Source organism: Sphaerodactylus townsendi, unplaced genomic scaffold (genome assembly GCF_021028975.2).
Source record: "Sphaerodactylus townsendi isolate TG3544 unplaced genomic scaffold, MPM_Stown_v2.3 scaffold_29, whole genome shotgun sequence".
Taxonomy (NCBI): Eukaryota; Metazoa; Chordata; class Lepidosauria; order Squamata; family Sphaerodactylidae; genus Sphaerodactylus; species Sphaerodactylus townsendi.
Genome location: NW_025950462.1, coordinates 241,752 through 264,320, shown reverse-complemented (window position 1 = coordinate 264,320; position 22,569 = coordinate 241,752). Strand labels below are relative to the sequence as shown.

The 22,569-nt window shown below is 48.3% G+C and overlaps 1 protein-coding gene across 1 annotated transcript in view; it reads left to right on the top strand.

The window, feature by feature from the left end:
• NAPRT (nicotinate phosphoribosyltransferase) overlaps positions 1–22,569 on the top strand; it is a 34,575-nt gene that overhangs the window by 2,454 nt on the left and 9,552 nt on the right. Inside the window, 8 exon segments of the mRNA XM_048482953.1 lie at positions 8,185–8,312; positions 9,360–9,442; positions 12,126–12,256; positions 14,624–14,739; positions 16,521–16,714; positions 18,743–18,883; positions 19,938–20,022; positions 20,370–20,450. Coding sequence (XP_048338910.1) covers positions 8,185–8,312; positions 9,360–9,442; positions 12,126–12,256; positions 14,624–14,739; positions 16,521–16,714; positions 18,743–18,883; positions 19,938–20,022; positions 20,370–20,450 — 959 coding nt within the window.

Genomic DNA, 22,569 nt, shown 5'->3' with positions numbered 1-22,569 from the left:
CCGTCCACCCAGTCAGGTGTGTCTTATTTTGGTATGCCTGTGTATGTGAGTACAAAAACAAAATTACAAAATTAGACACACAGTTTGGAAAAGGGGCTGAGCGGGTAGATTCTTTGACTGGAAGCCCCCGGTGGATCTTGGCAGCCCCGTGATGGGCAGGTTAACATTTTATTATGATTATTATTTATTAAATTTAGTATACCGCCCTATCCCCGAAGGGCTCAGGGCGGTGTACAGATAAAACATCAGCTAAAAACATACATATAATTAAAACAACAGTCATATCTTAGAGCATCGCCCGCGCCCTTATGAAACCCTCCTAATGCGAAATAATGGGTCCTGATGGTATTAGGGGCCATGGGGGTAAAGAGGAGGGGGCAGGGGCACCCTCAGCGGCCGGTCTCTCCAAAGGCCCGGTGGAACAACTCAGTCTTACAGGCCCTGCGGAAATCCCCAAGGTCCCGCAGGGCCCGGACAGCTGGAGGAAGAGGGTTCCACCAGGCTGGGGCCAGGGCTGTGAAGGCCCTGGCTCAAGTGGAGGCCAGCCGCATCATTGAGGGGCCGGGGACCTCCAGTAAATTGGCCTCTGCTGAGCGCAGAGGTCGAGTTGGGACATATGGGGTAATGCTGATTTAAACCCCGGTGTTGCTTTCCTGCTTGCAGTACTCCGAATGGCTCACGAGGAATCACAGTATTATGCAGATATAAATCGATTAGAGCCAAACTCAGCTGAGAACAGAGGACTCCAAAATCACTACCAGGTTATGGGGACCATATGAAGAGCGCCCCACGGCAGCGTTCCAAATGCACGGGGATTGCTCAGTGCCATTCTTCCGTCAATTGCAGGCCTGTATTCTTCGTCCCTTTTTAGCCTGCTGGTTGGATAGAGAAGAGGAGATCCAAGTTGGGTCCTTAAAATCCCAGAGGTTTTGCTGTGTGGGAGTGGTTAGAGCTCACCGGCTCAGAAATGTGGCCTCGTTTCCCTATTTTTTTTTACGTCTTCCTAGCTGTGGTGGCTCAGGGACTGTCTTGCAAAATGTATGCTCGGGAACCCCCGTAATTGCACCTGTGAAAAGGGTGGTTTAAAGAAGGACCGCCCGTCTCTTGTGGATAAGAACATAAGAACAAGCCAGCTGGATCAGACCAGAGTCCATCTAGTCCAGCTCTCTGCTACTCGCAGTGGCCCACCAGGTGCCTTTGGGAGCTCACAGGCAGGAGGTGAAAGCAAGGGCCTTCTGCTGCAGCTGCTGCTCCCGAGCACCTGGTCTGCTAAGGCATTTGCAATCTCAGATCAAGGAGGATCAAGATTGGTAGCCACAGATCGACTTCTCCATAAATCTGTCCAAGCCCCTTTTAAAGCTATCCAGGTGAGTGGCCATCACCACCTCCTGTGGCAGCATATTCCAAACACCAATCACACGTTGCGTGAAGAAGCGTTTCCTTTGATTAGTCCTAATTCTTCCCCCCAGCATTTTCAATGAATGCCCCCTGGTTCTAGTATGGTGAGAAAGAGAGAAAAATTTCTCTCTGTCAACATTTTCTACCCCATGCATAATTGTATAGACTTCAATCCTATCCCCCCTCAGTCGTCTCCTCTCCAAACTAAAGAGTCCCAAACGCTGCAGCCTCTCCTCATAAGGAAGGTGCTCCAGTCCCTTAATCATCCTTGTTGCCCTTCTCTGCACTTTTTCTATCTCTTCGATATCCTTTTTGAGATGTGGCGACCAGAACTGAACACAGTACTCCAAGTGCAGTCGCACCACGGCTTTATATAAGGGCATGACAATCCTTGCAGTTTTATTCTCAACTCCTTATCCTTTTTGAGATGCGGCGGGTGAGGTTCAAGTGGAAGAGACACTCATCCTTGACTGGGGGACAGTGTGGTGTAGTGGTTAGAGGGCTTGACTAGCATCTGGAAGCCCCTGATTGCAACCCCCTCCCCGCCATTAAGGTCCTTCCGTGGACTTAGGCCAGTGATATTCTTAGCGTGACCTTACCTCAAAGGTTGCTCAGAGATAACATAGGGGAAGGGGGCACAGTATGTGCTATACTCTGAACTTTATGGAGAGGGGAAAAATACTCTACTCTGCCTCACTGAAAGATAGAAGGGGGATTGTGAATCCATCTGCTGCCACTTCCTCCCCTTCCAATCCTCCCCCACCCCAAACACCAATTGTGAAAGCTTTTGTTTGCTTTCACAATGCATTCGGCGTGATCCCAAAGGGAATGGGAGGAATCCCTCCCGAGTAAATGTCGCTCCCTTGGATCTTAAATGGGTTGACCTCTTATGGCTCCACAAAAAAAGGCCAAGAAGCTTTTTCTAAGGAAAGGTGGGATCTGGCACACTGTTGTAGTAAGTAGATCATTCTAATAGAATAGTAAGATAGCTATCCCCCCCTTTAAAGCTGTGGAGGGCAATGCCGAAGCAAGAAAGGTGCGTGGAAAACTGTTGTGCGGATGCTGAGTTATTGCAGCAGCAATCACCACTACACAGCGGATTGTCCTTGTGTGGAAGTAGCCATGACAATGCTCTAAGCAGTGTTGCAACCCTGAAAAACAGCAGTTTTGCCCAAACAAAAAAGATTCTGGTCAGAATCCAGCGTTCTGGGGGCGTTACCAGTTTTCGCTTTCAGAAACAACCCTGGTTCTTGCGTGTCCCCAATTTCCTCCCTTTTGCTGTTTTCAAGCAGCGCTGACATTTTCTAAAGGCCAGATTGCCAGATTGCTCAGAGGAGAAGAGAAGTTTCTGTCACCTGGTTTGGAGCTGTGGTGGAGGATTGTTTTCTCCTGATTGAAAACGCTCTGTCCCGGGCAGCTATTTTCTGAAGGCTTCGTCTTGGCAGCTGTCCAGGCTGATGTTGGATTGTGCAACCAAAAGCTAACTGTTGGACTCGGCTTTCTGTACTTTTCCACAGCCAGCAAGAGTTCCACTGAGAGCCAGCGTGGTGTCGTGGTTAAGAGCAGGCACATTCTAATCTGGAGAACTGGGTTTGATTCCCTGCTCTGCCACTTGAGCTGTGGAGGCTTATCTGGGGAACTAGGTTAGCTTGTGCACTTGAACACATGCCAGCTGGGTGACGTTGGGCTAGTCACAGCTCTTCGGAGCTCTCTCAGACCCACCCACCTCACAGGGTGTTTGTTTGGGGAGGAGGGAGAGGAGTTTGTAAGCCCCTTTGAGTCTCCTTACAGGAGAGAAAGGAGGGATATAAATCCAAACTACTCCTCCTCCTCCTCCTCCTCCTCTTCTTCTTCTTCTTCCTCTTCTTCTTCTTCTTCCTCTTCTTCTTCTTCCTCCTCCTCTTCTTCCTCTTCCTCTTCCTCTTCTTCTTCTTCTTCTTCTTCCTCTTCTTCTTCTTCCTCTTCTTCTTCTTCCTCCTCCTCTTCTTCCTCTACCTCTTCTTCTTCTTCCTCTTCTTCTTCTTCTTCCTCTTCTTCTTCATTGCCTGGGATTGGTGGGGGTGGTGGAGGAGACCTTCTAGCCAAGGCAGAAGAGTTGTCACTCAGGAACGCACCAGCTTTCGATCCACTGCGTTGAGCAGGGCCCTGGACTAGCTATCTTCTGCTTTGGAGATTCACCCAGAAAGTCGCAGCTCTGGAAGGCTGAGAAAACGGAAGGAGGGCCACACGGGTCATTTCAAGGATGCTGTGAAGGCCCGCTTCTGAAATCCAGCCAGGCCGCACCTCAGGTTGAAGGCAAACAAGCCGAAAGCTTCAACCACAGAGGGCTCCCACCACAGTGATTCTGAGGCAATCCTCTCTAGCCACAATCTGGAGAGGCACGTAGGATCGAGTTTATTTGGAAAGGCCGCTTAAGATAACGTGGACCGCATTACCCCATTCACAGTAAATCCTTGAAAGCTTGGCTTTGTTTTCTTCGGGACTGGGATCTCCCTGTTTCAACGCTCTGCTGGGAAGGACTTTAATTTTATGCAGCTATCTAACATAAGCTAAATACAAAGAACAATACAACAATGTGTGTAACGTATAGATATGTAAAAACCAAGAATCGCGTCACACACTAAGGCAGAAACGAAATAACTTAAGATAATTATTTTGATGAATTTGAATCATGACGTTGGTCTATTTTTTTGTATGTTATACAACACTTTATGAATTATAGTAGTAACTTCAGAGATTTATTGGTTTGCATTTATTTAGTTTCCGCCTTAGTGTTTGACGCGATTCTTGGTTTTTACATATCTAACATAAGCTGTAATAAATCTTCATATGGCACTCACCGTAACCATGCAGATTTTTTTTAAAAAATGATATTTTATTGCATTTTTAAAAAATAATAAGTAAGAGGCGGAAGTCTCTTATACAGAAGCACAATAGTGTACAGAAGTCTATACATAATTGTTTGTTTCTTCACATTAAATATGCACACGGGTAATTACTCCAAATAAATTTCTCGTACCGACACTTTGGTCTAATTAAAAAATTAAAGTTACCCACAACATAAGGTGACCAGATGGTCACCTTTGTGATCTGGGACGGGGAAGCGGCTGCGCGCGCGCAGCCGCAGAAGCGCACGGGCTTCTGGGGCTTGCCGTTTGCCGCCCTGTGACAGAGCGGCAAACGGCAAGCCCCAGAAGGCCATGCGCTCCTGCGGCCGGGCGCATGGGAGGCTGCCGCACTGCCTTGCGCCCCAGAAGGCAGTGCAGCAGCCTCCCAAAAATCGGGACAATTTGTAGAACCCGCGGGACGCGGGACAAATTGTTTAAAGGCGTGACGGTCCCGCCAAAAGCGGGACAGCTGGTCAGCCTACCACAACACTTCCCCTCTTATCCCTTCCCCTTGTTCCCCCCCTCCCCCATTGTTCCCCCCCTCCTCCCCCTCCCTTTGGCTTCCACTCCTACTATCCTATTTCCAAATAGCGAACGGTCGATTTCATCTAGTCCAGTGACATACTGAAAGAATAATATTATTACAATAGCTGCATTTAGAAAAAAGAATGATAAATTATCTTATGTGACATTAAAAAAAAAGAAACTTTTAATTCTGTTCCTGCTTATTTGATGTTTTAAGTAGCAGAAACGTAGTCTGACCACGGCTGCCAGATTTGTTGATAGAATTCTGGTGACCGATGATTTATGAGAAAGGAGAGTTTATCCATTTTGTGTAATTGCTGCATCTTGGTCATCCAATCGTCTGGGATCGCTGCTAATTTCCAATACCTCGCTAAAATGATTCGCGCTGCTGAAATCACATGAAATAAATTATTATTATTATTATTATTATTATTATTATTATTATTATTATTATTATTATTATTATTATTATTATTATTTGTTTAATTTAATATATCCCCGAAGGGCTCAGGGCGGTGAACAACATGAAATCATACATAAAATCATCACAAAATTAGTGATCATAAATACAATTAAAACAACAGTTGATGCCTAACATAGCGTCCCACGAACCTTTGTTTAGACCCTCCCCAGAAATAAATATATATGATGGGTCCTAAAAGTATAGGGACCCATATGGGGCAAAAAAGGAGGGGCAGGGGCAGGGGGCACCCTCAGAGGCTGGTCTCACCAAAGGCCCGGTGGAACAACTCAGTCTTACAGGCCCTGCAGAAGATGTTTATATTTCTCGGGTATTTTCTCTTTCATTAATGCAGGTCCTAAAAGGTAGGTCGCCTCAGTTTTCTTGAAGTTGGTTTTTATTATTTTAGTTATTTGACTATGGATTTCCCCCCCCCCCAATACCTTTTAACCTCTTTGCAAGTCCACGCAGATTTAATTGCCAATATTCAGTTGCACTATTCAGTTGCAAGATTCATTTGCATTTTGTGCATTTTCACATTATGCGTTCTGTATTTGGGTCTGTAGTAAAATGACTGCATGCTAGGCTCTGCTTCTGCTTGTTACCCACAGCCAGGGGTAACTAGAAAGTGATTTCAGAGTGATTTCAGCTTTGTCAGCAATGAGCAATAGTGATTTCAGAGTGATTTCAGCTTTGGCAGCAGTGAGTGGATGCAGAGGCAGGCAGCCTTCAGAGCAGAGGTTCTTTATTGTGATTTCAAGCTCTTTCCAGGCCAGACTGCCCAGTACAGAACGAAACACAGCCCTTTTTATACAGTTTTTCACCTTGATCAGAGGAGGAAGGGGGCAGTCCCCTGCCACATAATACAGACAATTTAAAACAAAGAGGAGGAAGACAGTCTTTTGTTTTTGCTGATGGGATTAAGTCCCAAAAGAAAAGGCTGCCAATGAATCTTGAGATCCTAGAAGTGGAAACTTCAATAGTCCAATGGGTCTTGAGATCCTAGAAGTGGAAACTTCAATAGTCCAATGAGCTTCTGGATCCTGAGAGTAAAACTTCAAACAGTCCAATAGCAAAACAGGGTGACATCCTTTGTTAGTCAAAAGGTCCTTTTGTTGGTGAAGATGGGATTACCTGGGTGTTGGTCCAAACTGAATTCCAGGACTAGTTTCCTTGTCCCTTAATATCAACCTTTCTGGCCACTGCTTTGGCCATCAGACACAAATATCAAAAATAACATTTCTAAACTTAAATGTTAGGGAAACCTTAAAGGATAAACACATGTACTTATACTTATGGGCAAGACTTTACAAATACTTATTGGCATGGCTTTCTTAAATCTAACAATAACAAAACCTTAAACTAACTGAAGAACCTAACTAAACTAACATCCTAAACTGCAGGCACATCACAAATTCAACTTAAAAGGGGCTTTTAATACATCCTAGAAAGGCATAAACAAGAGGGAAACCATATAGCATTGGCACAAACATACATATGCGTTCTCTGTGAACCTTATGGAGGCTTCTGAACCACACAAGTCTCCGTGTCCAGGCATGGAGCCAGTGTAGCTAGGCAACCTGACTTCAGGAAAATATTTTGTTTATTTTCCTGTCGGTAACATGCTGACTTCTGAGGGCAAATTATTCCTTCTCTTCGGTTTCTGCCATCAGTGCTACTGCGGTAAAGCTGGGCCACTCCCCAAAGCCAGGAAAACAGCAAGGATCACCTGGAGAGTTTGGGGGTGGAGTCTGAGTAGGGCGTAGTTTGGGGAGAGGTTTCAGGATTGTATAATACAATAGAGTCCACCAGAGGTGGGATCCAGCAGGTTCTCACCAGTTCCCGAGAGTGGGTTACTCATTATTTGTGTGTGCCGAGAGGGGGTTACTAATTGGGTCCGCTTTTCCATCTCCACGCCCTCGCCTCCCCAAGAGGCGCATTGCCTTTGAACGTGAAGGTTCCATATAGTAATTGTGACTAATAATGTAACTCCCTGAACTGGGTTAATCCCTTTCAGGTACTGCAATTCATGGATTCTCAGCCTTTCGTACCTTTTATCTCACCAGTCTCTATCAAAGAACCTGTGTGTTTCATCATTGCTGTGCTCAGATTTGTGAGTTGGGGCATTTTCTATAATGTGATGATGATTTAAAAATGACCTGGTGCAAAAAAAATTTGGGGGGTTGTGGTGGGGTGGCTGCCCATGGGGGGGGGGGCATCCAACTCAGGTTTTGCCCAGGGCTCAGGTTTGCCGAAGTACGCCTCTGCCCCCTTTGCGGGGGGGGGGGGGGCTGGCGAGGGAACCTGTTACTAAAATTTTTGGATCCCACCACTGGAGTCCACATTCCAGAGTGGCCATTTTATCCAGGGGAACAAATCTCTTTCCCACCTGGAAATCAGTGGTAATTCCAAGGGATCTCCAGACACCACCTGGAGGTTGGCAGCCTAACCAGGGAAGCAGCAGTAAAGGGCGGGACTCTTGCCATCCTGTTTCAGATCTCACCTATACAGCTGTTGTGAGGAAGGAAAAGAGTTGTGAGCCTCTTTGGCCCCTTCTGCACATGCAGAATAATCCACTTTCACAATTGTTTGCAAGTGGATCTTGCTCTTCCGCACAGTAAAATCCAGCTGCAAAGTGCATTGAAAGTGGGTTGAAAGCGCATTATTCTGCATGTGCGGAAGGGGCCTTTGAGAATCCTTACTGTAGAGAACAGCGAGGTATAAATCCAACTCTTCTTCTAAAAACATCTGGATTTCCTTAAAAAGGCTGGAAAAGCACAATTTCCCCTTTAAGTGTTCTGCTGCTCCAGATTTAACACAGGACAGATTTTTGGCAAAGGTTTGATGCTTAACTTTAGGGGGAAATAACACTTTTCTGCTCTCACTCTTCTGGTTTTGAATTCTTCCTTTCAGATATTGAGTATCTGGAGTCGGTCCTTCCCATCACCACGGAGAAAGCGTTCTTTGATTACTTGCGCACGGTGGACGCCTCCGAAGTCTCCATCTCGTCAGTCCCAGAGGGCTCTGTGGTCTTCTCCAGGGTGGGTGAAACAAGGAGATTTGGGAGCGTCCAGGACCGGTTCTAAATATTTTGCCACCCCCTTTGCTTCTTCTTGCACGGCCACTGGCTGGATCCAAATCAAGCTGCACATCCAAAACGGATTCCTGCAGCACTGGGGAGATCCATTCCAGGCAGCTGAAGTCTGACTGTGCGGGATGAGATTGGAGTTTTTGGGGCGGAAGGACGACAACCCACAACTCAGAAAATAGCAACACGTCTCGTAGTGTAGCTGTTAAGAGCAGGTGCATTGTGGGCCACTGTGAGTAGCAGAGAGCTGGACTAAATGGACTCTGGTCTGATCCAGCTGGCTTGTTCTTATGTTCACTCTAATCTGGAGAACCGGGTTTGATTCCCCGCTCTGCCACTTGAGCTGTGGAGGCTTATCTAGGGAACCGGATTATCTTGTGCACTCCAACACATGCCATCTGGGTGAGCTCGGGCAAATCACAGTTCTTCCGAGTTCTCTTAGCCCCACCCACCTCTTAGGGCGTTTGTTGTGGGAGGGAGGGCAAGGAGATTGTAAACCCCATTGAGTCTCCTTACGGGAGGGAAAGTGGGGATATAAATCCAAACTCTTCTTCTTATTATTAGTTCGATTGACTAAAGGACAGACTGGGCCCGCTAGAGATTTTGGGTTGGTTTCATGGGGGGGTGAGGGTAGAATACCGCCCAGAGCCCCTCTGGGATGGGGCGGTCTATAAATTTAAATAATAAATAAATAAAATACGCATGGGAATATCCACCTGTAGAGCTGTATCCAAAGCTTGTGACACCAGAGATAATTCCCCCAACTAAGTGAAGAAAGAAAAACTAATCATGCTCTCATGCATCGAAGTGTTCAGGAAGTAGCTGCTTTTTTCCACCTTAACATCTGGTGGCACTTTTGAGCTCCATTTTCAGGAATATTCTGGCTAAAGCTCTGCGTCTGAGAAACTGGGACAGGACCCTCCTTTTGAGGAAAAAATCCTTCTCCCCTTAGTGAGGTCTTTTGTTTGCGCGATGCGATCTGGTTCCTGTCTCCCTGCAGGTGCCGATATTCCAGGTGAAGGGCCCTTTACTAGTGGTGCAACTTCTGGAGACCACCTTGCTGTGTTTGGTGAACTATGCCAGGTAAGGACCGGCTGAAGAACCTGGATCCGAAGAGCAGCTGGTGAGGTAGAATAGGGTGGGGTCGTCACGGCCCTAGATGATCCAATAATCACGCTCATTTAATAATGAAATCTGGGGTGCTGTCTGGTTTCCGGGCTGTCTGGCTGTGTTCTAGCAGCATTCTCTCCTGACTTTTCGCCTGCATCTGTGGCTGGCGTCTTCAGAGGAAACCACACAGCACCCCAGTGATTCCGGCCATGAAAGCCTTCAACAATACAATAATGAAATCCTTTTTATTGAATGACAGGCCCCAGGAATGCAACACTACTGTAAGAATCTTCAACGTCACAGGAGGTGGTGATGGCCACTAACCTGGATAGCTTTAAAAGGGGCTTGGACAGATTTATGGAGGAAAAGTTGATTTATGGCTACCAATCTTGATCCTCTTTGATCTGAGATTGCAAATGCCTTAACAGACCAGGTGATCTGGAGCAACAGCCGCAGAAGGCCATTGCGTTCACATCCTGCACGTGAGCTCCCAAAGGCACCTGGTGGGCCACTGCAAGTAGCAGAGAGCTGGACTAGATGGACTTTGGTCTGATCCAGCTGGCTTGTTCTTATGTTCTTAAGTCTGCCTTGGGCGCCCCAACCCCCAAGACATACAGCTCATGTTTTTCACAGTAGTTGCACACATTGAATTGTAATACTGACAACGGCACTTGCTGACATGAACTCATAGTCTTCTGAAAATAACTTTAAAAACATAGTCTTAGAATAACCTTGAATAACTTAGTCTTTAGAAATAACTTAATAACTTAGAAAAATTAGAACAACTTGGAATAATTCAGTCTTTTGAAAATAACTTCACTTGTCCTACTCAGAATCAAATACACAGATTTTGGGAAGATGAGTTTGAGGTAGTTTGCCATGCTGTGGATGATTGGTTAAAGTCACAAACCTGTGATAGCTTTGTATTGTGGAAACTTTTCTAGAATTAATAAACAGTTCAATGAAAAACACCAAGAGTTCAAATTTTAAGGATTCTTTCACATCCTATCTGTAACAACAACAACAACAACAACAACAACAACAACAACAACAAGCCTTTATCGGCATACAAAACAGGACAAAATTTCAAAGTAAAACAAGATTAAAAAACACAGTTAAAATTGGGTTACCTAAGGAAAACGAAAGCATTTCGCCATCAGCTTATTCACTCCCCATCCCCCCTGGGGCTTCTCTACTTGGTGCCAGGTTCCTGCCTGACAGCCGTCTTCACCTTCTGATATGTTAATGGACCTTTTCCTTTCCTTTCATTTTCCTTTAATGCTTGTAACTGCGGCTAACTAGGAGCAACCCTGGCGAGGGGGTGGCAGGTGGGTGAGAACTATTGCTGCGCTGGCCTAGAGATGCTCAACTCCCAAACATCTCTCTTTCTGTGGTGCTATTCTCACATTTCATGGGAAACAGGGATTTATGGTGGGAACTCTGGAGAAATAAAGGCAACTGTATTCCCATGGTCTGGCAGAACCGGCTTCCTGAAATCCAGGTTCTTGCTGTTATCAATAAAGATTTCTGAGCCAACGGCCAGAGTCCACTTATTGACTTTAGTCTCAAGACCTGACACTCCCAAGCCACGCCCATTCCAAGTCGGAGAGCATCAACGGCATTCTCTCTCCAACCTTGAAGCCTGCAGTTAGCATAGCAAAGTGAAGCAGTGGAAAGCAAAGGTGGCCCTTAAGAAGAAGAAGAAGAAGACGGGTTTGGATTTATATCCCCCCTTTCTCTCCTGCAGGAGACTCAAAGGGGCTTACAATCTCCTTTCACTTCCCCCCTCACAACAAACACCCTGTGAGGTGGGTGGGGCTGAGAGAGCTCCGAGAAGCTGTGACTAGCCCAAGGTCACCCAGCTGGCGTGTGTGGGAGTGCACAGGCTAATCTGAATTCCCCAGATAAGCCTCCACAGCTCAGGCGGCAGAGCGGGGAATCAAACCCGGTTCCTCCAGATTAGATACACGAGCTCTTAACCTCCTACGCCACTGCTCCTTAAGAAACAGTTAGAACAGGGGTCTGCAATCTGCGGCTCTCCAGATGTTCATGGACTACAATTCCCATCAGCCCCTGCCATCTGGAGAGCTGCAGGTTGCAGACCCCTGAGTTAGAACAACAATCCAGGATCGCAGATGCCTCATCCCGTCTGGGAAACATGGCAAGAACGGAAAGGTCTTGACAGGGGTGTGTCGGGATGCGCTCGAATTCCTCTCAACGCCTTCCCTGCAGGCTGTTGTGCAAGTTTCCAAATGTCTGCACATTTCTCACTATCATGCATGACAGCGCAACGCAAATATAAGCTGCTGCATGCGGACAGCGTTCTTCGTCTGGACAGGCTTGTCATGCAATGCCATTCATTCATTTAGCCTCTATTTGGCATAAACAGTATAAAATCACATCTAAATTGCATCAAAATACAAGCTTGCAACATATAACAAATGAAGTTGATTCATACGTACTGTTGCTTATGGGATATGTCATGCAATGCCCCATATGGAATTTGGCAGTGTGGTGGTTAAAAATAGAAAGAAAATAGAAAACATCCCCGCTTCCGATGTGTCCTTAGGTGCCCCTTGGCTAAAAATATGAGTTGGGGACAGGACAACAACACAAGAGAGAGGTTAAGGTTCAACCCGTGTTTTCTCTTTTACAGTCTCGTCACAACGAACGCAGCCCGGTTCCGGCTCACTGCGGGCCCAGACAAGAAGCTGATGGAAATGGGGCTGCGTCGGGCCCAGGGACCAGATGGGGGCCTCTCTGCTTCCAAATATTCCTATGTGGGCGGTAGGTCAGCCTCACCGTTGGCAGTTCGTTGACACACTTTCTCCACATAAGGTTGACAGGTTCCCACAAGAGCCAGGTGCGAGTGTGTTGGTATTTGCACCTGTCTGTCACAATTCGTTTGATTCGGAAATTGAAACTGGTCCAGCATGCAGCGGCACGCTTGCTCACAGGGGGCGCCTTTCGTGCCCACATCCAGCCTGTGTTGCACCAGGTGCATTGGCTTCCGGTGGAATTCCGAATCATTTTCAAGGTGTGGGTGTTGACCTTTAAGGCCTTACGTGGCCTGGGACCCTCGTACCTTCGGGACCGCATTACCCCATATGCCCCTATTCGCCCTCTGCGTTCAGCAGAGGCAAATTTACTGGTGGTCCCTGGCCCCTCCGTGATGCAGCTGGCCGCCACGTGGACCGGGGCCTTTACAGCCCTGGCCCCTGCCTGGTGGAACACTCTCCCTCCAGCTGTCCGGGCCCTGCGGGATCGTGGTGAATTCCGCAGGGCCTGTAAGACCGAGTTGTTCCGCCGGGCCTTTGGAGCAACCAGCAGCTGAGTATGACGCCCCTGCTCGGTTACATCAAGATTATCCTCCTATGGAGGAGTCCGGCCGCTCCCCAGGGGAGGGTTTTAAAGGAAAGTATTCACCAGGTGCCTTTTATTATGATATCACCGCTGTTTTAATGAAATTTAGTATGTTTTAATGTTGGAGCTTTTATGGGTTGTTGTTGTTTTAATTGTATGTTTTGCCCTCTAACTTGTTTGCATTAATTTTGTTGTACACCGCCCGGAGCCCCTTGGGGATAGGGCGGTATAAAAATCGAAATAATAAATACATAAAAATAAAATTCAGTTACTGAAGTGCTAACTGTCTGTATGCGAACAAGCTAGCGAGGTCGCAGTTTTATGACCCTTGTCTGTTGTTTAACCATTGGTCAGCTCGATCACCAGTGACTACGTGCTGAGAAGCACATACACCAGAAGTTATAAAGTTAACTATGTTCCTTTGTTTGAGTAGACTTGTCCAGAAAACACAAGGAAAACTTGGCTGGTACATTTGACAACAGGCAATCCCTTTAAGTTTATGACATGGCCAAAGGCTGATGTTTAAACTGTCAGGTTGATTGATACGTAGGTGACCATCTCTTTTGACCATTTGTCCCAAATGCACGTCACTGGATGGCTGAGTTCCAGCATTCTGAGAGGAAGAGTATGAGCGATCCACAGTACATATTTGTAGGGCCATGTGCATCGTTCTGGCTCAAGGATTTCTACGCATGGCCCTCACATAGTAGAACGAGTGCAGAGGTGGGATCCAGCAGGTTCTCACAGGTTCCCGAGAGTAGGTTACTAATTATTTGTGTGTGCCGAGAGGGGGTTACTAATTGGGGATTTTGCCACGTGATTTTTGCCTTAGTTACGCCCCTCCTCTCAGCAGTAGCGCCCAGAACTTGGAGCAGTCTAGCACGCGGTGCACCGGCGTGCGTGGCAGCCTGCGCCTGCGTGCATTCGTTTCCCACCCAAGGACCGGCGCAGCGGCTGCGTCCTTGCCACAGCCCCGCCCAGGAATGCCCCGCCCCAGAATGCCTGGCCATGCCCCCGTCGTGCCCAGCCCAACCCCATTGGCGCTACGCCACAGTTTGAGCCCCACCACCATGGGAACCTGTTACTAAAATTTTTGGATCCCACCACTGACCCGATACTTTTATGCCTATTACCAGGGGCAGACCGCCCAGGGGGACATATGAGTCAAATGTCCCCGGGCTGCGGCCATTTAGTCACGTGGGGGGCAGAAAATTGTCCCACGCACCCTGCCTCCTTCCCCCCAGGTCCATATAGTGGCTTCAGGACCTGGTGCAAAAACAGTTGTTTAATCGTGGTGGGGGAGGTTGGCTGCCCATACTGGGGGGGGGGGGGGGGGGTAGAAAGATTTTGCACCGGGCTACATTTTCCCCAGATCCGCCTCTTCCTACTACACTAAATAAATGTGCCCTGGTGCTAATAGAAGAGAAGAAGAGAAGAGTTTGGATTTATATCCCCCCTTTCTCTCCTGCAGGAGACTCCAAAAGGGGCTTTCAATCTCCTTGCCCTTCCCCCCTCACAACAAACACCCTGTGAGGTGGGTGGGACCGAGAGAGCTCCGAGAAGCTGTGACTAGCCCCAGGTCACCCAGCTGGCGTGCGTGGGAGTGCACAGGCTAATCTGGATTCCCCAGATAAGCCTCCACAGCTCAAGCGGCAGAGCTGGAAATCAAACCCAGTTCCTCCAGATTAGATACACGAGCTCGTAACCTCCTACACCACTGCTACAGTGAGGGCGGATCTGCCTGCCCCACACGCACCCCATTTTGCCCGCTTCTTCTTTTTTCTGTTCCAGGTTTCGACTTTACCAGCAATGTCTTAGCAGGTAAACTCTATGGGATCCCAGTGCGGGGGACCGTGGCCCATTCCTACGTGTCTTCATTCACCTCGCTGGCGGAGGTGAACCCACGGGTACGTGCTGGAGGGAGATGGGTGGGGGAGACGCTTGTCGGTGCCCCGTCCGGTCAGAAGGGCTGCGTGGGTTAAGTTTTTGATGTAGCTTGGCTCCCTCAGGGGAGGGGAAGGTAGTGCAGAGTCTTGCAGAGTCTAGAGCACAGGTGTCAAACTCGCGGCCCTCCAGATGTTATGGACTACAGTTCCCATCATCCCCTTCCAGCATCATGCTGGCAGGGGATGATGGGAACTGTAGTCCATAACATCTGGAGGGGCGCAAATTTGACACCTATGGTCTAGAGCAGTGGTGGCGAACCTATGGCACGGGTGCCAGAGGTGGCACTCAGAGCCCTCTCTGTGGGCACGCGCAAACAGAGTGCCTCCCCACATCTAGGCTGGCCTGGGCCGCTGGGCTCGATTATTAGCATTAAACCTAACACCTAGTTTTGGGGAAGCAGTGTAGGTAACCCTGTTAAGCGCTGTTAAACCCCACTGATTTTCATGCGAAGAACTAAAGTGCGATCCTTTACCTGGGAGTAAGCTCGGTTGCTGGCAATGGGGCTTGCTTCTGTGTAAACCCTCCTAGGGTCATGATTCACCCGTTGGAAGAGTTGCACGGTTGCTTCAAAGCAAAGCCACCGACTACCACCAAGTTTACTCCCGAGTAATGCACGCCTCGGAGCCAACCGTTTTTTCTAAACTAAAACCTCAGTATTCAGGTTAAATTGCTGTGTTGGCACATCGCGATAAACAAGTGGGTTTTGGGTTGCCGTTTGGCACTCGATCTCGAAAAGGTTCGCCATCAGTGGTCTAGAGCAAGGGTGTCAGGGGCTGATGGGACTTGTAGTCCATGAACATCTGGAGGGCCAAGGTTGGACATCCCTGATCTAGAGATTATGGAGAGGGCATTTTGGTGTCTAGGATAGCAAGCAAGGGCAGAAACAGCACCCCTTTGCTGTAGTCCCCAGTTGTAGAAGGGGACTAGCCAGGTGAGGCAGAAGGAGTCGTTCCCCACTTCTGCGCATGAGTGGCGGACTCTTTATTTGGTGAATTGGATTTGTTTCCCTGCTCCTGCTCATGAAGCCTGCTGGGTGAACTTGGGCCAATCACAGCTCTCTCCAGACTCTCTCAGCCTCACCTGCCTCACAAGGTGTCTCTGGCGGGGAGAGGAGTTTGTAAGCTGCTTTGAGATTCCCCACAGGAGAGAAAGGCAGGCGTACATCCGAACACTTCCTCCTCTTCTTCTCCCTTAGACTACTTCCTGTTTCAGGACAGTCTTCAAGGGAAGTCAGTCATGTATTGCTGTGCAGTAGCCCAGTCTAGATGCCAAGGCACAGACCAATGAGGCAGGAATACAGTTGTCCATAAAAGAGTCCAGCTGGGTCACCAACTGGTCACGGCAGAAAGAATCTGCAGATTATTCTGTTTAGGATTTAGTCCAGGATTCCAGGATGGCCCTGCCAGGTAATCTCTCTGTAAAGGAGCAGCAGTGGCGTAGGAGGCTAAGAGCTCGTGTGTCTAATCTGGAGGAACCGGGTTTGATTCCCAGCTCTACCACCTGAGCTGTGGAGGCTTATCTGGGGAATTCAGATTAGCCTGTGCACTCCCACACACGCCAGCTGGGTGCCCTTGGGCTAGTCACAGCTTCTCGGAGCTCTCTCAGCCCACCTACCTCACAGGGCGTTTGTTGTGAGGGGGGAAAGGCAAGGAGATTGTCAACCCCTTTGAGTCTCCTGCAGGAGAGAAAGCGGGGATATAAATCCAAACTCTTCTTCTTCTTCTCTTCTAAATTCCCACAGGTTCTGCAGCCCCTGTGTGGAGGGGAACCCGTGGACTTTCCTTCCTTAGTGGAGGCCTGGCTCAGCAAGGTTTGCCAGTTGCTCAAAGTCCCCCTCGAGCGAGTAAACTGTGGGGAGCGGGCAGCCTTTGTGTCCTACGCCCTCACCTTCCCTCACAACTTCCAAGGTCTTGTGGACACCTATTGCGTTATGAGGTAAGGCATCTGCTTGACTGGGATTTGGAGTTGCACCAGAAAGCATCTTAGAATCATAGAATTAAAAGAGACCACAAAGGGCCATCAAGTCCAACCCCGTGCACTGCAGGGACACACAATCAAAGCACTCCTGTCAGGTGGCCATCCAGCCTCTCTTTAAAAACCTCCAAAGAAGGAGACTCCACCACACTCCGAGGTAGTGCATTCCACTGTTGAACAGCCCTGACTGTCAGGAGATTTTTCCTAATGTTTAGGTGGAATCTCTTTTCCTTCCCCTTGAACCCATGACTCCTGGTCCTAGTCTCTGGAGCAGCAGAAGACAAGGTTGCTCCCTCACCAACATGACATCCCTTCAAATATCTAAACAGGGCTATCATGTCACAACCTTCTCTTCACCAAACTCTTCATGCAGCTCCCTCTCTCCTCGTAGGCAGTGGTGGGATCCAACAATTTTAGTAACAGGTTCCTATGGTGGTGGGATTCAAACTGTGGTGTAATGCCAGTGGGGATGGGCGGGGCACGACGGGGGCGGGCATTCCGGGGGCGGGGCATTCCTGGGCAGGGCTGTGGCAAGGACGCAGCCGCTGTGCCGGTCCTTGGGTGGGAAACAAAAGCACGCAGGCGCAGGCTGCCACGCACGCTGGTGCACCTCCTGCTAGACTGCTTCCAGTTCTGCGCGCTACTGCTGAGAGGAGGGGCGTCACTAAGGCAAAAATCACGTGGCAAAATCCCCAATGAGTAACCCCCTCTCGGCACACACAAATAATGAGTAACCTACTCTCGGGAACCTGTGAGAACCTGCCGGATCCCACCTCGCCTCGTAGGGCATGGCATCTGGATACCTTCGAGGCCCTGTGGGAGGCAGATCCAATTGTCCTCGCCAGGAAGTTCTCCCGCCGAAGCTACACAGCACCTTAAGGCCACTCCAATTCTCCCCTTAATCAGAGGTCACTTTCTGAGCTGTCCACCTCTACAGTTCACTCCTTTACAGCAGCTGTTCTGGCCGTTTGGAACATGACAAGGGCGCCCACATCTGCAGGCCATCCCTTTTTTCTAGCCAGGTTCTTGAAAGGTGCCAGGCTGGGTTACATTTGCAGAGGGAAAAAAACTTCTGATGATCTAATCAAAGGAAACACTTCTTCACGCAACGTGGGATTGGTGTTTGGAATATGCCAAATATGTCAGCTACCAGAGGAAGGTGTGGTAGGATCTAACAGCTTCTTGGAAAGCGTTTATTACCTATAGAACATCTCATGTACAAGTAAATGGCAAATTGGCACTGATGAAGGCACCGAAGAGCGCAATTTCGTGCGATGCGTTCCTGCCAGCAATGAATTGAAGACTGCAATATTTATGACTGAACTTTGTTATCAATTGCAAGAACTTGGATTTATATGAATTTGGATTTATATGAATGTGGATACACCTTTGAAAGGACTATTGAATGAAAAAAAGAGAAAAGGTTTAGTTTAGATTATTGAATGAAAAAAGAGAAAAATAATTCATGTGATGATACAACAGTGAATTATATTATTGTATGTTATGAGCATTGTTCCTTATTATACAAATAAGAAATACCACACTTAAATTGGCTGCCAGTGGGTTACGTGGTTTGTATGTTAATGCTTATTTAGACGTTACCTACATCTTTGTTACCTTTATGTTTGGAATATGCTGCCACAGGAGGTGGTGATGGCCACTAACCTGGATAGCTTTAAAAGGGGCTTGGACAGATTTATGGAGGAGAAGTCGATCTATGGCTACCAATCTTGATCCTCCTTGATCTCAGATTGCAAATGCCTTAGCAGACCAGGTGCTCGGGAGCAGCAGCAGCAGCAGAAGGCCATTGCTTTCACCTCCTGCAGGTGAGCTCCCAAAGGCACCTGGTGGGCCACTGCGAGTAGCAGAGAGCTGGACTAGATGGACTCCAGTCTGATTCAGCAGGCCAGTTCTTATGTTCTTATGATCTCTGTCCTGACCCAGTGGGACTCAGTGAATGCTGTCCGATGGTTCTTCTGGTCTCTGTAGAAGCGGCATTCCAAATTTCTGTGCCGTAGCCCTGGCACTGAATGAGCTGGGATACCGAGCCATCGGCGTGCGCCTGGACAGTGGAGACTTGGCCCGACAGTCGGTGGAGATACGGCAGCTGTTTCGGACCTGCAGCACGCAGTGAGTCCGAGGGTTCTGTTCTTGGCATCACCCTGGTTTTGATGGGGGGAGAGGGGGGGGGACATTAAAATAATTCACTGAATGTCTTGTCGAAGGCTTTCACGGCCGGAATCACTGGGGTGTTGTGGGGTTTCTGGGCTGTATGGCCGTGTTCCAGTAGTATTTTCTCCTGACGTTTCGCCTGCATCTGTGGCTGGCATCTTTCAGAGGATCACTTTATATACATCAGTACATTCACAGTTCATCGTTTGGTTACAATTTCAAGCACAGTCTACAATATTAAACATTTCAGTCAGAGGCTTTTGGTGAACAGAACACATAACATCTTTTCTCAGCCAGAGTCAGGGATCAGCGGTTTTTCAACTGTCACTTTTAAAATGTTCGCTGAGATCTCCCAGAATTCCCTGCTGCTGCATGCAAGCAAGGCTGTAAAATCCAACATACACAACTCGTGAGGGCCGTGGTGGCGAACCTATGGCACTCCAGATGTTCATGGACTACAATTCCCATCAGCCCCTGCCAGCATACCAATTGGCCATGCTCACAGGGGCTGATGGGAATTGTAGTCCATGAACATATGGAGTGCCATAGGTTCACCACCACTGGACTATATACACAAACAAAGTATCACAGTTCATCATTTGGTTGCAATTTCAAGCATAGTGTACAATGTTAAACATTTCAGTCTGAGGCTTTCGGTGAACAGAACACACAACATCTTTCCTCAGCCAGAGTCAGGGATCAACGGTTTTTCAACTGTCACTTTTTAAATGTTCACTGAGATTTCCCAGAATTCCCTGCTGCTGCATGCAAGCAAGGCTGTAAAATCCAACACACACAACACGTTAGGGCCGTGGTGGCAAACCTATGGCACTCCAGATGTTCATGGGCTACAATTCCCATCAGCCCCTGCCAGCATGGCCAATTGCAAATGCTGGCAGGGGCTGATGGGAATTGTAGTCCATGAACATCTGGAGTGCTATGGGTTCACCAGCACTGCGTTAGGGCATAAAGCAGCTTCTGCTCTTGAAGTTTTTGTTGGTTTCCTGTCCAGTTTTCAGGTCCCTTGGTTTGAACACGTCCCCATCGCGGTGAGCAACGATGTGAGCGAATTGAGCCTTGAGGAGTTGTCACAGGAGGTGAAAACGGCTTCTGCTTGGTTGGGACAAGGGGCAGAGCGGGGAGGGGCAAAGCAGGCATGGTGGGGGAGCCAGGAGAACTCAGTCCATCTCATAAAAACATCAGGAGACAGGTCCTGGCAGAGACGTAGCAAGGGAGGAAAGCGCCCAGTGTACTGGTGCGTCCTCTGCCCCTGCCCCGCCCTCGCCCCGCCCACACAGGGGTGCACGCCCAGTGCATCGCGCCCCCCGCTCCGCCCCCTTGGAGCTACGCCTCTGGCTCCTGGATCAGACCAGTGGTCCATCTTTTCCAGTATACTGACTCACAGAGCGGCCAACCAATCTTGTCCTTGGCTCTGTCCCACCAGGGGAATGAAATCGACATGATCGGCGTGGGGACGCACTTGGTGACGTGCCCACTGCAGCCTTCCTTGGGCTGCGTCTACAAGGTAAGTTTTTTTCTTTCCCCGTGATCTTGCGGGTGGGAGATGGGGTCATTCCTGGATCGCTTGAGTTCCTCGGAACAAGCACGAAGTTCCGTGGCACCTGGAGAAATCAGTCCGTTGCAGTGGGAGCTTTGGTGAGCCAGAGGCCACAGTTGTGGTTGGATCTATCTCACTGAGAGCATGCACATTGTGTTTGTCTGCTAAAATGAGACAGAATCATAGAGTTGGAAGAGACCTCCAGGGCCATCCAGTCTAACCACCCGTCATGGAGGAACACACAATCAAAACACCCCTAACAGATGGTGTCAAAGTTCCCGAGGGCTCACTCAGGGTGCGTGGGCTTTTGTTCTGAACCAAACACTTAACACAAACCAAATTATCTCAAAAAATAAAATTTGAAATTTATTAAAAGGAAAAAAATAGCAGTTCATGGGCACTGATATCTGCAGGTACAGATGGAACAAAACATAAGAACATAAGAACAAGCTAGCTGGATTAGACCGGAGTCCATCTAGTCCAGCACTCTGCTACTCGCAGTGGCCCACCAGGTGCCTTTGGGAGCTCACCTGCAGGAGGTGAAAGCAATGGCCTTCTGCTGCTGCTGCTCCTGAGCACCTGGTCTGCTAAGGCATTTGCAATCTGAGATCAAGGAGGATCAAGATTGGGAGCCATAGATCGACTTCTCCTCCATAAATCTGTCCAAGCCCTTTTTAAAGCTATCCAGGTGAGTGGCCATCACCACCTCCTGTGGCAGCATATTCCAAACATCAATCACACGTTGCGTGAAGAAGTGTTTCCTTTTATTAGTCCTAATTCTTCCCCCCAGCATTTTCAACGAATGCCCCCTGGTTCTAGCATGGTGAGAAAGAGAGAAAAATTTCTCTCTGTCAACATCAGTTGGAAAACTGCAGTTCTTAAGATGATAAAGCAGAGTCCCAATAATATCCAGCCACAGAGGTTAATTTCTGCTTTGCTGTATTTCTGAAGTCAGGAACAAAGTTCAAAACAATGCAAAGTTCAATCAAAGCGACGATTCAAGATGCAGCGTAACAGAGTAGCCAGCCAAAAAAAGATAGACAGATCCCTCTTAATAGCATATTGAGACGAATATAGCCCAACTCTAACCCGTGTGATGCATTTTAACCAATAGGGTTGCCCTTCCAATTAAGCCAAAACAGGGTGCTATTTCAATGATTCGCAGGTGGAATCAGATACATTACAGACCCCAGGAGGAATGCTTTCCCAATTAACTTGTTTAGAGGTCTTGGTGACCTTGCTGTATGGGCTGGGATGCTCTGTGTTTACATGTCAGAAATCAGATCTGTTGAAACATCATATGCAGCCCCTTAAGCCAGATCGTTGTAGATGTCGTTCCCTTGGACTGCAGAGCCAGCGTGATGCAGTGGTTAAGAGTGGGTGGATACTAATCTGGAGAACCGGGTTTGATTCCCCACTCCTCCACCTGAGTGGCAGAGGCTTATCTGGTGAACCGGATGTGTTTCCGCACTCCTACATTCCTGTTGGGTGACCTTGGGCTAGTTCCAGTTCTCTCAGAACTCTCTCGGCCCTACCTACCTCACAAGGTGTCTGTTGTGGGGAGAGGAAGGAAAAGGAGCTTGTAAGCCACCTTGAATCTTCTTACAGGAGAGAAACTCTTCTTCTTCGTCAATATTCTGTATTCAGTTGGCCACACTCTGTATTCAGTTGGCAATAACTTTGTATTCAGTTGGCAATAGCTCTGTATTCAGTTGATTTCTTTATTATGAAACAGCATCAAGAATAAGCATTTAGGCTTCTATTGCCAGGACTAAGTATAGCTAGCATTGCAGCCACCATTATACTCCACGTCACCCCCCCTTGTCACGTCACCCCACCCCCGCTTACCAGTTCCCAATGGGGGATGGCACCCCTCCAGTCCCACAGTGCAGGGAAGAAGAAACCGCCTCTCCCCCGCCAAGGGTCAAAACAACCTATGTTCCACACTACTGGCAGAGCTACAACATCAGGTGTCTAATGAGCTGATAAGAAGAAGAGGAGGAGGAGGAGGAGGAGGAGGAGGAGTTTGGATTTATATCCCCCCCCCTTTCTCTCCTGCAGGAGACTCAAAGGGGCTGACAATCTC